The 15,292-nt window shown below is 44.6% G+C and overlaps 1 protein-coding gene across 1 annotated transcript in view; it reads left to right on the forward strand.

Moving 5' to 3' along the window:
* The first annotated feature begins 4,072 nt into the window (after positions 1-4,072).
* The window catches only part of LOC127585555 (protein phosphatase 1 regulatory subunit 12C-like), a 61,386-nt gene continuing 50,166 nt past the window's right edge, over positions 4,073-15,292 (forward strand). Inside the window, exons 1-2 of the mRNA XM_052043114.1 lie at positions 4,073-4,379; positions 13,593-13,723. Of these exons, the coding sequence (XP_051899074.1) occupies positions 4,083-4,379; positions 13,593-13,723 (428 nt within the window). The 5' untranslated portion in view covers positions 4,073-4,082. The remainder of the gene's footprint in view (positions 4,380-13,592; positions 13,724-15,292) is intronic.

The following is a 15,292-nucleotide window of genomic DNA, read 5'->3' on the forward strand; positions in this document are numbered from 1 at the left end:
ATTTGACTATTGTAAATAAAAAGGTGTGGTGTGGTATAAAGTCAGCTGCATTAGATTCCAAGGAATCACCCCATACTGCAGAATAGTTCTGTGTCCAGTTAAGGCGACAAGGCCTAATTGTAAAGTAAAAACTGGGTTTGTGCAGAGACTAAGAGGCGGCTAGGCAAAGAATGGCTGTACAAATGTCGAACATGCAGCTACAATTCTGGGTTTGATTTGTCAGAGTATTTTTTATTCTTTTGCTATGCTTTTGTAGATGAGAGAGTATTACAGTTTGATGCAATGTTAGCCAAAGTATAATATTCACTAATGAACTGCCCTATGCCCTAGGTCCAGATGAAGGGTCTCGACCCAAAATATCGACTGCCCATATCCCTCCATGATGCTGCCTGCCTCGCTGAGTTCCTCCAGCGGTTTGCGTGTTGCCCTGTGTCAGTGATGAGATTTATTTTATATGCATAAAATGGCAACAGAGTGGGATGAGATTTTAGAAGCACATGAAGCACAATACTGTGGATGCTGAAAATCTGAAATGAAAGCAATAAAGATGCTGGAAATCCTTTAGTAGCTCAGGAACAGGAGTAGCAAAAATCCTTATAGCTCTTCAAGCCTACCCTACCATTCAGTAAGATTGTGGCTGTTCTGATCTCAGCTCCAGTTTCACTTTGCTGTCTTCCTGCAACCCTGCTTCCCATATAAGCCAAATATCTAGCTGACTTGGCCTTGAATGTATTCAATGAATCAGCCTCCCTGGTTCTCTGGGATAGAGGCTCCCAACAACTTATGACTAACTAAGAAAAGAAATTCCTCCCCATCTTCACCTTAAATGGGTGATTCCTTATTCTTATCTCCCGCAGTTCTAGATTCCTCCATAAAGGAAAATATAACTTCAACATCTACCCTGTTAAGCCTTTCCAAAACTTTAAGTAATTCAATAAGATCACCTCATCCTCTTCTAGAGGACCAATCTTATCTGTGCAAACTTTCCTTCTCAACTCCTTCATCTCAGCAATCAACATAATGAACCTCCTCTGAAATGCCTGCAGTTCACTTAATGAGGGATATATTTAATGAGGAGACCAAAACTGTATGTAGTACTCCAGATGTGGTCTAACAAATGCTCGCTTACTCTGGAAAGTGATGTTTCAGGTCGATGACCTTTCATCAGAAGTACTGCAGCAATACACACGAAATGCTGAGGGAACTCAGAGGGTGAGGCAGCATCTATGGAGGGAAATGGACAGTTGACGTTTCGTGCCGAGACCATTCATCAGGACTGGAAAGGAAGAGGGCAGAAGCCAGAATAAGAGAGGTGGGGGGAGTGGGATTACTGGAGCATCAGAATTATTCAAGGCTTTAGAAACTAACTCCACAGTGCCATCCACTGACTACATTCTGCAGTGACGGTGTTACAAGCAATTGTTTACATAAGGCATTTATGGTTTCAGGATTAAATACTGAGGTAGAAAATATGCTCATAAATGAACTTGGAAATGACTCAAACCCCATTTAAAACTTGTATTTTTCCCTTTTTGAAATATTTTACTTTTGTACTTATAACAAAGTAATATTTAGAGTGCATATGGTTGGATGGAACTGGACTTTACCTACTCTGCAGTAGGAAAGGTGCAAAACTAAGGTACTGTAGCTCCCTCACAGGTGGCAATGGTAGTAACATGCACAGTTTACGGTTTAAAAAGGTGTGTAGATATAACTTGAAAGGCTAATGTAAAAGCTTCACAAAAATGTGGCAATAGCAAATGAGACTGTAGGCAGGAAATGCTCATAGATGTAGAGTCTGCAATTCATCGAAGTCGATCTATATTGATATGGATCTAAAACCATTAGTTAAAAGTAGAACCTTTGTTATCGATTATTGTGAGGGGAACTGAGTACAAAAATAGGGAGCTTATACGGGGCATTGGTGAGACCACATCTGGAGCACTGGGTACAGCACTGGCTCCTTATTTAAAGAAGGATAGAAATGCGTTGGACAGTTCAAAGAAGGGTGGATATGGGCAGGATGTTTCCCCTTGTGGGAGAACTTAGACCTAGCCATCACTCTCATTTAAGAGAGGAGGCATTTTGTTTTGTTTCACAGCATTACAAACAAAGATTTATCCCATTTATACAGTATCCTCCTGAATATCCCAAAGAACTTTGTAGACAATAAGTGCTTTTGAAATATAGCTCCTGTTGTATTATAGGCAGCAAGATTATCAAACTTTAGGTAGTGTGAGATTACAGCGAGATCAACCTTGATCTTATCAAATGGCAGCTCCTACTCCTGCTCCTGATTTTGTAATTAGGAGTTCATAAATGGATCTATGTTACTCACTTTAACCAGTCTCTGTGGCAACAAGTTCCACATTCTTAGTCCTTTTTAGATAAAGAAGATTTTTCTGAATTCCTTTTTGATTTCTTGTTGGTTCTTAAACTGATGGCCTCAGGTTATGATCTTCCCAAGGGTGGCATACTCATTCAGCACTGGATTCTGCCAGGTGCTTCACTTTCCTCCCGCACTCCAAGGATGCTGATTGACTAATTGACTACTGTATACTATTGCTTAGTGCAGGTAACCGGCAAAAGGGGGTTTTGTAAAGACACAAGAGACTGCGGATGCTGGAATCTGGAGCAACAAACAAGATGCTGGAGGAACTCAGCAGGTCAGCCAGCATTCTGTGGTGGGGAATGGACAGACAACATTTTGGGTCAAGGCTCTTTATCTGGACTGAAAGATAGAGGGGAGATAGCCAGTATGAAGAGATGAGGAGATAGGGTGGAGCAAGAGCTAGCAGGTGATATAGGTGGATCCAGGTGAGAAGGGGTGAAGGCAGAACATGACAGAGGCTGGGAGGTGATAGGTGGAAGTAACAAAGAGTTGCAGATAATGGTATCTGATAAGAGAGGAAGGTGGAGCATGGATTTCAAGGGCATGTGAGTGAGTGTAAGTTGCAGGACTCCAGGGAAGAAAGGAGGGGGGATGGAAGGAATGGGTTTGCTCTGCTAAATACAGGCACAAAAACTCCTTGCTCTCAATCTCACTGTGGAAACATTTTCTCTGTGTACACACCGTTAAAACCTTCTGTAGTTCTGAAGACCTCTCTTCCATTAGCCTTTATCCTTTTCTCAAGAGTCTGTTCCCCCTTTTTTACCCTGACGTCACCCTGCCACATCTGGCCTCATGGTTCAGTGGTCAGCCTGACACTCTGCCTCTGCCTGTCCTTACTGCACAGGTGCTGCCCAAGCAGCAGAGCAGGTCACCCTCTCGCACACTGCCAGCCCCTGCCACCCCCAGCCCAGCCCAGCCCCGCCCCGCCCCGACACCCCCAGCCCAACCCAACCCAGCCCAGCCCAGCCCCACCCCTGCCTCCCCCAGCCCAGCCCAGCCCCTGCCACCCCCAGCCCAGCCCCGACACCCCCAGCCCAGCCCCGCCCCGACACCCCCAGCCCAGCCCAGCCCCTGCCACCCCCAGCCCAGCCCAGCCCAGCCCCGCCCCGACACCCCCAGCCCAGCCCCACCCCTGCCACCCCCAGCCCAGCCCCGACACCCCCAGCCCAGCCCCACCCCTGCCACCCCCAGCCCAGCCCAGCCCAGCCCAGCCCAGCCCCTGCCACCCCCAGCCCAGCCCCGCCCCGACACCCCCAGCCCAGCCCCACCCCTGCCACCCCCAGCCCCGCCCCGACACCCCCAGCCCAGCCCCGCCCCTGCCACCCCCAGCCCCGCCCCGACACCCCCAGCCCAGCCCCGCCCCTGCCACCCCCAGCCCAGCCCAGCCCAGCCCCTGCCACCCCCAGCCCAGCCCCGCCCCGACACCCCCAGCCCAGCCCCGCCCCGACACCCCCAGCCCAGCCCAGCCCCGCCCCGACACCCCCAGCCCAGCCCAGCCCAGCGGGACTACAACTCCCATCACCCCACGCGCCCTCCCGCTCCCCATTGGCCAGAACTACAGGTTCCATCGGCCCCTGCGGGCGCCAGCCCGCCTCGAACTACATTTCCCATGCCGGCGTGGTGCGTCACACGCCGGAACTACGTCAGCGCGTAGGGCCTGCCAGCAGAAAGAGGGCGGCAGCGGGGAAAGATGTCGGAGCGGGCGGGGAGCAGGGTGGCCGCCGCCGCCGCCGTGGCCGCCAGCGAGAAGCGGCGGCAGCAGCTGCAGCGCTGGAGGGGTTCCTGCACCGATCTGGAGGCGGGCGAGCCGCGGTGGCGGGCGCGGCCCGGGGCGGCGGGCTGCAGCCCGAGGCGGGTGAGGTTCGAGGCGGCGGCCGAGTTCCTGGCGGCCTGTGCGAGCGGAGACGCGGCGGAGGCGGGGGAGATGCTGCGGGGCGGCGCCGACGTCAACGGCGCCAACGCGGACGGCATCAGCGCCCTGCACCAGGTGGGACTGCGCCTGCGCCGCGCCGGCACTCCCTGCTGCGCATGCTCGAGGATACCGGCTCTGCCGTCGCGCGCGTGCGCAGTACTGAATCCTGACGCAAAGCTGTCTGGGAAATGTAGTCATGGTGGTTCCTCCGTTTATCTGCGGCGTTTGGAACTACATCTCCCTGCGTGCACCGCGCTGCCCGCTCCCAGGGGCAGCTGCAGCTGCAGGGGGTAAAACCAATGCTCCTCCGTTTAAAAACTTGGCCCCTTCCCACGTCCAAAGTAGGTCTGCACCTGCTGGTGTAACATCTGCTGGCGTGTGATGCCATAGAACCAGACAGCCCAAAAACCCCGTTGCTGGAGGGTTGTGAATTTCGAAGGTGATCCTGAACTGTCAACGCGAATCTGTCTTAAATGTGCTGCAAAAACTGGCAGGTTATTACGTGGCTTTCTTTCCACAATATGTAGTTTGTTGAAAATCAAAAGAAGTGGAGATGCAGGGCATTTAATATAAAAACACAATGATTGAAATACTCAGCAGGTTGAGCAGCATTGGTGGAAAGACAAACACTTCTACATTAATTGCATTTGTTTTACAAATGCTACTTGACCTGCTGATTTGTTTCAATGTGTTTCTATTCCAGATTTCCAGCATCTGATCATCGTGATCTGAAATATTAATTGTTTCCCTTTCTACAAATGCTGCCTGTCCTGCTTTTCATTTCCAGCATTTTCCCAATGCATGAAGACCTCCCTATTTAAAATTTTAAATGGATTGCATCATTGTTTTTCTTTTCTTCATTGAGAAGAAGCCAGGGTTCATTGTACACAAGCAGTTTAAGTTAATTCATTGATGAAGGGTGTAACATCTATTTTGATGTCTAGTTTGTAAACAAAAACTGAAGATATTGTAAAATAAAATATATTGCAGTTGGTGTCCTTGAGATCAGAACAGTTTTAATGTTTCTGTTGTAATTGTCCAGTGGAGATCTGCTTGGCTCAGCTTCAAATACTTAGGAATTGGATGTAAAAGGTGCAATTTTAGAAGTAGTTGTTAATTGATCCACTTTTAAATGTTCTTGTAGACTAACAGTCATTCAGCTGCATCACTGAAATAAATTATTACATTGATCTAATTTGATATCTCTGGAGCCCTGCTCTGCATGAAAATTCTGGATTGTGCTTCTGACCTTATATCTGAGACCATATACTTGCACCTCCATGGGAGTGCTCATTTGTCACCCTGCCTTGGCACACCTGCTGAAACCATTATCCTTTTTGCCTGCAGCTGATTCCCGTCCAGGTCCATGACCCTAGCCCTGGCTTGCATCATCTTACTGGCCCATCTGCCATGTGCTTGCTGATATGTATCGATCCCTAGACAACAGATATCTCCATTTTACAGACCTTATCCCCGGCCTTGCCCCCTTAAATCTATAACCTTTACTGGCCTTCACCCCCTCAAGAAATCTGCATCCTTCCAACCTGGGCTCCCTGGTGAGCTGCCAAGTTGTTAAGCTCTGGACTTAAACCTATCTGCCGCTCATTTAAAATGCTCCGTACTCTTTTGGACACCTGCCTTAATCTGATGCTCAACCACAGAGGAGATATTTTATAGGATAACACTGTTGTGAAGAGCCTTGCAACATTTTACTGATTTAAAATATTTATGAATGCAGGTTGAGTGTGTCCCTTGTTCCATTTGTCCCTTTAGGGGCTGATTGTTCAGCTAACTAGATTTTTGTTTCCCCTGTATCTTGCTCTCCCTTTTAAGTCACTAAATCCTATCTTCTTGGCCAAACTTTTGGTCATCTGTTATGTCATCTCCTTTGTCTCTTTGTTAGTTTTTGTCTCTGTTCTTGTGCAGCACCTGGATTTTGTATTATATTAAAAGTGCCACTTACATGGCGGTGGTTGCACATAAGTTATCGGAAGTGAAGCCCTGAGAATAAGATCAGGTGCTAGATGAATACAAATCTGTTGCTTGCAAAGGCTGACTCCACTGTGTTTCCCACAATCCTTTGGTATTGGCTTATTATTGTCACTTGTACCGAGGTACAGTGAAAAGCTTGTCTTACAAACCAATTGTACAGGCCGATTCATTACACAGTGCAGTTACATTGAGTCAGTACAGCGTGCATTGAGGTAGTACAGGTAAAAACAGTAACAGTACAGAGCAAAGTATCACAGCTACAGAGAGTGCAGTGCAATAAGGTGCAAGGTCACAACAAGGTAGATCGTGAGGTCATAGTCCATTCATTGTATAAGGGAACTGTTCAATAATCTTATCACAGTGGGGTAGAAGCTGTCCTTAAGTCTGGTGGTACGTGCCTTCAGGCTCCAAAGGAAGAGGAGAGAAGAGAGAATGACCCGGGTGGGAGGGGTCTTTGATTATTCTGGCTGCCACACCAAGACAACGAGAGGTAAAGACAGAGTCCAAGGAGGGGAGGCTGGTGTCTGTAATGCTCTGGGCTGTGTCCACAACTCTCTTGCAGTTTCTTGCAGTCCTGGGCAGAGCAGTTGCTTTACCAAGCCGTGATACATCCAGACAGGATGCTTTCTATGGTGCATCTGTAAAAGTTGGTGAGAGTCAAGGGGGACAAACCAAATTTCTTGATTTTTTTTTTCTGGACTAACTCTCTCTGAATTAGATGAAATCATAATAACACTTTTGCTTTAACCTGACATACCAACAACCCATACCCTCCCACTTTTCACAGTTGGCGATGACCATTAATGGTTTTCAACTCCCAACCTGCTCCAGTTTGAACATTTAAACAACAATCCTATTTAACTCCGTTCCACGCTTACCCTGATTCTGACTGTTCGCCCATCACTTTCTGTGCTTATTGACGTGAGTGCTCCTGGTCCAGAAACACCTCAGTTGTAAAGTTCTTGTCTCTTATTTTCGGAATGCCTATGTAATCTTTCCCCACCTTACAAACTTCCTGAGATCTCCAACACTGGTCTCTTGCTCTTCCCCACGTTGAGTTGTTCCACCTTGATGGTCATGCTTTCAGCTTCTAGGTCCTAACCTTTGAACTTCTCTTCATAAACACACTATCAGTGGAGCTCGTGTACCAGAAGCAAGAGCAAGCCATGTGTCCCGTGGGGGCAAAACATCATAGTTAACCAACATCGATTCCTTCCTGTGCTGTCCCTTCTATTTTGCCTTTGGATGTCAAATTGAAGTATTTAAGAATACCTTTTTCTGGATAGTGTTTGAGTATGTTATTATATTTTTATTCTCATCAGCTGAACATTCACTGCTATTTGGGACATAGTGCCAAAGATCCATGACCATGTGTGTTCAACCCCTCGTCCTGACGTAGTGATGTTCAATTCTGGACACTCTAAAAGACCCTCTCAGCAATTATTCCGTCAAGCCCCTTAAAAATTTCAATCAGTTCAATGAGATCCCTTTTAGTCTAGAACATCAGGGAATGTAAGCCTCCTTGTGGGAAAGCCCTGTCACCCCAGGAATCAACAGCAAACCCTTTGTTGCATCTCCTTTAAGAAAGTGTCTCCTTTTTGATTTGATAGCCAAGGCTATGCACATAGTGTGAATATTATCTTAAGGAACTGCAGCAAGACTACCTGGCTTGTGCACCAGTCTTTTTGTTGTAAAGGTGAACGCAAGACTTGCCGTCACGTTAATTTGTAGAAGGTCCAGATCCATCGGAATGATAGCATTTGCTTGTCTAAAACATTTTTTAAAACACTTCTGCCATTGGGCATGTTGTAGTTAAAGAATCTATCGATATTTTGTTTAAAAAAGTTAACAATTTGAGCATTGGTCCGATAGGAATTGAGTGTGGGGAAATGTCCAAAACAAGATAGAAGATGAATTAAACAGGAATTTTGCAAAGGTCTTCACTATTGAGGAGATTTCCCAGAATTAGCTGTAAATTGGGAATTTGAAATGAAGAAACTTTGGAAGATTCAATCATCAGGAAAATGCTGCTGAGCAATTAGTTGGAGCTGCTGGCTGACTAGTGTCTGGGTCCTGATTGACGTCATCCTCGGATATTAATTTTCATGAGATGTCTAGATTCAGAGAAGGCCAATGTGCAGCAAGTAGAGGAATTCCTACAGAATATTATCGCTTGTTGCCAGGGAGGTCACACTTCAGTTACAGAGGACATTGGTGAGACCAGAGCTGGATTAATTAGTACAGTAATGGTCTCCTCATCTAACTAAGAATGCTAATGTATTGAAGAAGTGCAGAGAAGGTTTACTAGACTAACGCCTAGAATGGGTGGTTTGTCTGGTGAGGCTAGACTTGAATCTGTTAGAGTTTGGAAGAGTGAGTGAGAGGGGGCGATAAAAGCAGATAACATCCTGGAGGGGTCTTGTCAGGATGGATGTGGAGATGTTTGCTTGCCTAGGAGAATCTAGAACTAATGTTCATTGTTTAAAAATAAGGCATTGCCCATTTAAGGCAGAGACGAGGGGAAATTCTTTCCCTCCTGTGGGTTGTAAGTCTATGGAACTTTTTTTCAAAGGGTGGTGGAACCTTTGAATAACTTTTTTAAGGCAAAGTTAGATGGCTTATTGGTTACCATGAAAAGATGGCAATGTAGAATTGAGATTGCAGTCAGATCACCTGTGATCTTATTAAATGGTGGAGCAGGTTTGAGGGGCTGAGTGGCCTGCCTTAGTTCTGACTTGTGTGTTTGTCCATGTCCAGTAAGACCCAGTGATCCTGTCACATTCTAATTTACCTGTGAAGTGTCTTGGGACACTTTATCAAGTTAAAGCTATTAGTTTTGTTTTTTGGTACTGAGCTGCTTTGATCCCAGTTACAAAAGAACAAAGACCCTTGACGGAAGCATTGCACCTACGCTCTGAGCAAACAGTTGAAATGCTGCAGATTGTGCATGAGTTGCAGGCTGTGTGTGTGCACAGTGGGGCAATTTTTGATACAGGTCTACCGTTGAATGAATTCAGCAGTATCTGGAAGCGCATGATGTGAATGTTTTTATTGGATTTGTAGTCTTCATTCAACACAAATGATTTGGGGTTTTGTGGTTGAACTAAGTTGCCTTTTGCTTTTCTAAATCCCAGCACATACAAGCCTGCTGTGTGCAGCCTTGATTCTGAAGACAACCTGCCCACTTTGGGTATTGGTCCAATAAACGAAACACCCTGTCTGTTCTCAGTATTAGTTCAGTAGTCTTTAGTGTCATAGATTTCAACAGCATGGAAACAGGCCCTTCGGCCCAACTCATCCATGCCAACCAGGTTGTCTACTTGAGTTAGTCCCATTTCCCTACACCTGGCCCATATCCCTCTAAACTGTTGCTATCCATGTACCTATCTAAATGTCTTTTAAACTTTGCAACTATACCCACGTCTACCACTTCCTCTAGCAGCTAGTTCCAGACACCCACCACCCTCTGTGTGGGGGGGAGAAAGAAAGTTGTCCCTTGGGCCCCCTTTAATTCTTTCCCCTCCTTGTATCTGTGCCCTCTAGTTTTAGAGTCCCTTACCCTGGGAAAAAGACTGTGACCATTCACCGTATCAATGCCCCTCATGGTCTTATGTGCTTCTATAAGGTCATCCACCAGCCTCCTATGCTCCAGGGGGTAAAGAGTCTCAGCCTACCCAGTCTCTCCTCCTAAATCAAGCTCTCCGGTCTCGGTTATCATCCTTGTGAATCTTTTCTGCTCCCTTTCCAGCTCAATGACAGCCTTCCTATACCCAGGCAATTAGAACTGCACACAGTATTCCAAATGTGGTTTCACCAATGTCCTTTACAACTGTAACATAATATTCAGAATGTTGTATTCGATGCCCTGCCCGATGAAGGCAAGCATACCAAAAGCTGCCTTCACCACCCTGTCTGTCTATGACTGCACTTTCAGGGAGCTATGTACCTGTACCTCTAAGCCCCTCTGTTTCCAGTTTAACTTAACAAAATGTGACATCTTACACTTGTCTAAGTTAAATTCCACTTGCCATTCTCTGGCCCACTTCCCAAGTTGGTCTAGATCCCTTTGTAAACTGAAGTAACTCTTCACTGTCCACTACTGCACAGATTTTGATGTTGTCCACAAACTTGCTAACCATGTTAACAACATTATCGTCCAAATCATTGATATAAATTACAAACAAGAGTGGACCCAACACCGATCCCTGCGGCACACCACTGGTCATGGGTCTCCAAACTGAAAAACAACTCTCTACTACCACCACCTGCCTGCTTCTACCAAACCAATTTTGTATCCAGTTGGCTGGCTCACCTTGGATTTCATATGATCTAACCTCCCAGACCAGTCTACCATGTGGGACCTTGTCAAAAGCCTTGCTAAAGTCCATCTAGATCACATCTATTTGTGAGTTACCGTTTCCCATGCACGTCACATGCTGAATGTCCCTAATCAGGAGACACAAGACTGCAGATACTGGAAGCTGAATCAACAAACGGGAAGCTGGAGGAACTCAGCAGGTCAAGCAGCATTTATGGAGGGAAATGGATAGTCAACATTTTGGATCGAGACCCTTCATCTGGACTGTCCAGGTGAAAGGTCTTGACTCAAAATGTCGACTGTCTATTTCCCTCCACAGATGCTGCCTGACCTGCTGAGTTCTTTCAACTTCTTGTTTGTTGATCCCTAATCAGTCCTTGCCTTTCCAAATGATGGTAGATCTTGTCCCTCAGAATCCCCTCCAGTAACTTTCCCACCACTGATGTTCAACTCACTTTGTGTAGCATCAGGTGATTTGGGATTTATTTTTACTTTTTCTGCTTATTCTCCTTATTTTTTTTAATGGTTTGAATGTAGTTCCTCCTAGTTTCCCGCTGTGGTTTATTGGTGGTAAACTATGCACTATATTATGAGATTGCATACCATGTAGTTCCAGGTGCACGTCATGGTCTCTGCACTGTCACCTAATTTCTGCAATTGGGACTTCCACCCTGTATAGAAACCTTGGTAAGATTGCATTTGGAGTATCTTGCACAGTTCTGGGGTCAGCATTTTGCAAAATAAATAGCAAAAGTTTGTAAAAAGAATTGCAAGATAGCAAAACTAACGTTTAACCTGGCAGGAGAGATTGGTTTGGGCTTTATTTCCCATTGAAAAATAGCTGAGTGATGAGTTTACTTATTCATTTGTCAGATAGGGCAGCATTTTTGCCCATACCTACTGGCCCCTGAACTGACTGACGTGCCGCAATATTTCAACGGCAGATTAGACTTGGTTCTGCCATCATTGCAGGAATGCCAGATGTGTCTTCCTGAGACAAATGGGTTGTTGGTTATTGTTGATGATGTGTTTTTTGTTCTGGTATTACTTGCTTACGGTGGGATTTGAACTTGTATCCATAATTCATTGGTCCATAACACAGAAATAATTTGGTAACTTAATAACTACAAGACCGTACCTTAATAGAGGTTGTTAAAATTTAAGAATTGGTTTTATGGCATGGAAGGAAATGATGGCAAGTCCAAAGAAAAGGGCTTTGAGTATAAGGTGGCCAGATAGAAATCCAGTGGGAAATTAAGGAGAAGCTTTATTACCAAGTGAGTGGTTGAAGTAGTTGCAAAGATGAATTAAGGGAAAATTAGGCAAGTACATGAGGTCCAAAGGAATAGTTTAAGCTGAAGAGTGGTTGCAGGCGGTTCATGTCGAGTGTTAGTATGAGCTAAGTGGGTTGAATGGCCCAATTTTTCATTGATGATAACTGATTCTCACAAAGTTTGACCCTGACAATTTTCTGTGCACAAGCTGATTGAAAGTTTGGGTGGTGCTTTTGAGGTGGTGGTGGGGTGTTGTTGGGGTGAAGGAATTCAGTCAGGAATTTGTTTGAGTTCTGTCCAGCCACCTGTTGTTAGAGTATGTGCCTGTTTCTGTGACCTGTTGCTAGGGTATATGAGAATGGATTGGGTTGGAATGTTTTTTGCTGTAGAATAGAGCACTAAATGTGCTGCCTGTCAGTTACTTGAAATCACTTACTAAGTCAATGCTGTGATGTAACAGTAACTTTCATATAAACACAGCAGGTAGCCATTTGGTACATGAAGTTCAATGCTTGCTCGTTGCTGACCATTCCAATCAGTTCCATTTCCTCTGTTCTTTCCCCACCCTACAGATTATTTTAGCTCAAGTTCCGATCCAGTTTGAAAGCTCTGATTATTTCTACAACCCATAGAGTTAGTGACATTAAGATCATCACAATTTTCATGGTCAAGGAACCCTTTTCTCACTTTCCCCACCCTGTCTTCAACCCATCATGGAGCTGTAGAACATACAGCACAGAAGTGGGACCTTCGGCCCACCGTGTCCATGACAACCATTGTACTTTCCAATGCTATTTCCATTTACCTGCATTTGAATCAGCAATAAGGACCAAGTGAACATCTAGATCTTTCTTGAAGAGTACCTGACTCCATCCACCACCTCCTCAGGCAGAGTGTTGAATCACTTTAAATCTGTGTCCCCTTTTCCCTGAATGGTCATGACAAAAGCTTCTCTCTATTTAGTCCAGCTGAACCCCCCCCCCATCCCCCCCCAACACCCTATAATTTTCCATACGTCTTTTAAATAATGAAACAGCCCAAGGTTCTTTGCTCAAGCCATCGAGTCAAATTTTACAGAGCTGTAGAAGGAAATTTAAGACTGGTTATCTTTACGAAATGCCAAATAAGGGGAAGGGGTGGCAGATTTGGGGAGCATTTTCATAACTTGGGTCCCTGACAGCTGGAAGCAGTTACTATTGGTAGGACACTGACAGTTGGACATGTGCAGTATGGCAAAAGTGGAACAACTTGGGTTTTGGGCAATTCTAGAATGGTGAAGGGTTTTGGGGGTGGTGGCTATGGAGAGATTTAAAGATGAGAAAAGCAATTTCATTTTTTCTTTTGGCAGCCAGGTTAAATCAGTGAACCTGGGGTGATGGCTGAAAGGAAACTGGTGCAAGTTAGGGGTAATTTATGGAGTAAATTATTATGATCTGGAATACACTGCCTACAGTAGTAAAATGAGATTGTATCTGGGGAAAAATGTATAATGTATGACTAACAAAAGGATTCAAGGAAATGATACAGACACAGTGGACTTTATGGCAGTGTAATTTTATGAAGGAGGTCAGCTATCAGAATGCTCTAGGGGTCCATAAATTGCCCCAGTCTTGGTGTCAGCTGTAGAAGGTTGCAGTGGGCTGGGGTAGATGGTGTATATGTAAATTCAGTGCCGCATCTTAACCAACGTGTCTTCTTTCCTAGGCTTGCATTGATGAAAACTTGGAAATGGTGGAGTTCCTGCTGGCGCAGAATGCCAATGTTGACCAGTCGGATAATGAGGGATGGACACCGCTCCACGTGGCTGTATCTTGCGGCTACTCTGAAATTGTTGAGTAAGTTTTGACATCAATTCTTCTGCGTATATGGGCTTTGGAGAGAACTTGCCAATTTTCGTGTGTAATGCCTTTTGCTCTAAATAAAAGACTATGTTTGTGTGTAATTCAGCAAGGTTGGTGAGGTACCTGGTTGATATGGTAGTTCTAATCCTCTGGAGCCTGAGCAGGGACTTGCAGTTTTTCCTGTTACTAATTCATGAGTGATATGTCTCCTGTTTGGTGATGTTTGGGTGGGTGTGAAGTTTCATGAGTATAGTCTTGTTTTATTTTCTCAGTTTTCATGCTTTGTGTGAAATGCGACTATATTTGCATGAACTGTGAAGACATTACTAGGTGTAGTTAGTCATTCAACACTGCAATCTGAAGCTGCTTTTTGTACTGTGATATCTTACAGATATACCACTGATGAATTAAGGGCATTGTGGAAAGTTATAAGCTTAATTTTTTTCCTGAGAGGTCAATATGATTTATTTGCAAAACAATTGTTGATCATGACTGATCATTGTGATAAGTGGTGCAAATTAAAACATCCTTAATCCACTTTGGTTACTTAATCTGTTCTCAATGTGTGGCACTTTCCTTTGTAAAACTCCTTGGAATGCCTAATATTCCTTGAAATGCCTTGCATGTGTTAGCTATGACTGATGGTAGCAGTTCAAAGGTTGTCAATTCAAATGGCAATCCGAAGATTTAAACACAAGATTCTGTGCAGTACTGAGTGAATGCTCCAGGCTTTGGTTTAACGTCCTTCTCACTAAATGCTAAGTCAAGAAGTAATCTGCCCTCAGATGGATGTAAGGAGATCCCATGGCTCTGTTTTGGAGCATAGTGTGGAAGTTTCTTAATTCCTGGCCGATATTCATCCCTCAATCTACATCCCTTTAATTTGCAAATACAGCTTATCAGGTCATTCCTGCTGGTTTTGTACATTACGGTATTTCAAAAAAATCAAGGATTCAATGGCAGTAAAATGCTTTTGGATCTGTTGACAGGAATATGAAAGGCAATTATATAAATTCAAACTGTTGTGAACAGGACATGCCTCCGAATGAAGGATTGTGAATACATAATTTCTTCAATATTTTTCTATTTTTAAATGACTGTTTTAGAGACAGAGCTTTGCGTGATTCAAGCACGCTTTTACAGGCAGTAATTGCTGTTCTCAGTATGAGCTAAAGATGCAATAAATGTTACATTGCAGTATTTAACGCTTCTTCTCAGCTACTGAATAAGGTTTAACACCTATAAATTTTTGAACAATAATCTTGTAATGCTGTAAAACATACCACTAATGAGACAAAAAAAGTTAATAGTAAATATCTTTTATTCATCTTGTATTGTTATCAATCACTCGGTTTAATGGCAAATTGAAGTTGCTCTCAGGTGATTTGCAGAATGCATTATTTCTGACACTCCTGGGACAAAATGGGGAAACTTTGCTTCAAGTTCAAGAGTAGATTCAGTAATGATCATCAAAAGAAGCAAATAGAGATCTGGATGGTCCAGTCTGGGCATAACTGAAGGAAAGGTACTAAACCGGTTGTGGACAGCTAGCAATTTTATGGC

Source organism: Pristis pectinata, chromosome 33, assembly GCF_009764475.1.
Source record: "Pristis pectinata isolate sPriPec2 chromosome 33, sPriPec2.1.pri, whole genome shotgun sequence".
Lineage (NCBI taxonomy): Eukaryota > Metazoa > Chordata > Chondrichthyes > Rhinopristiformes > Pristidae > Pristis > Pristis pectinata.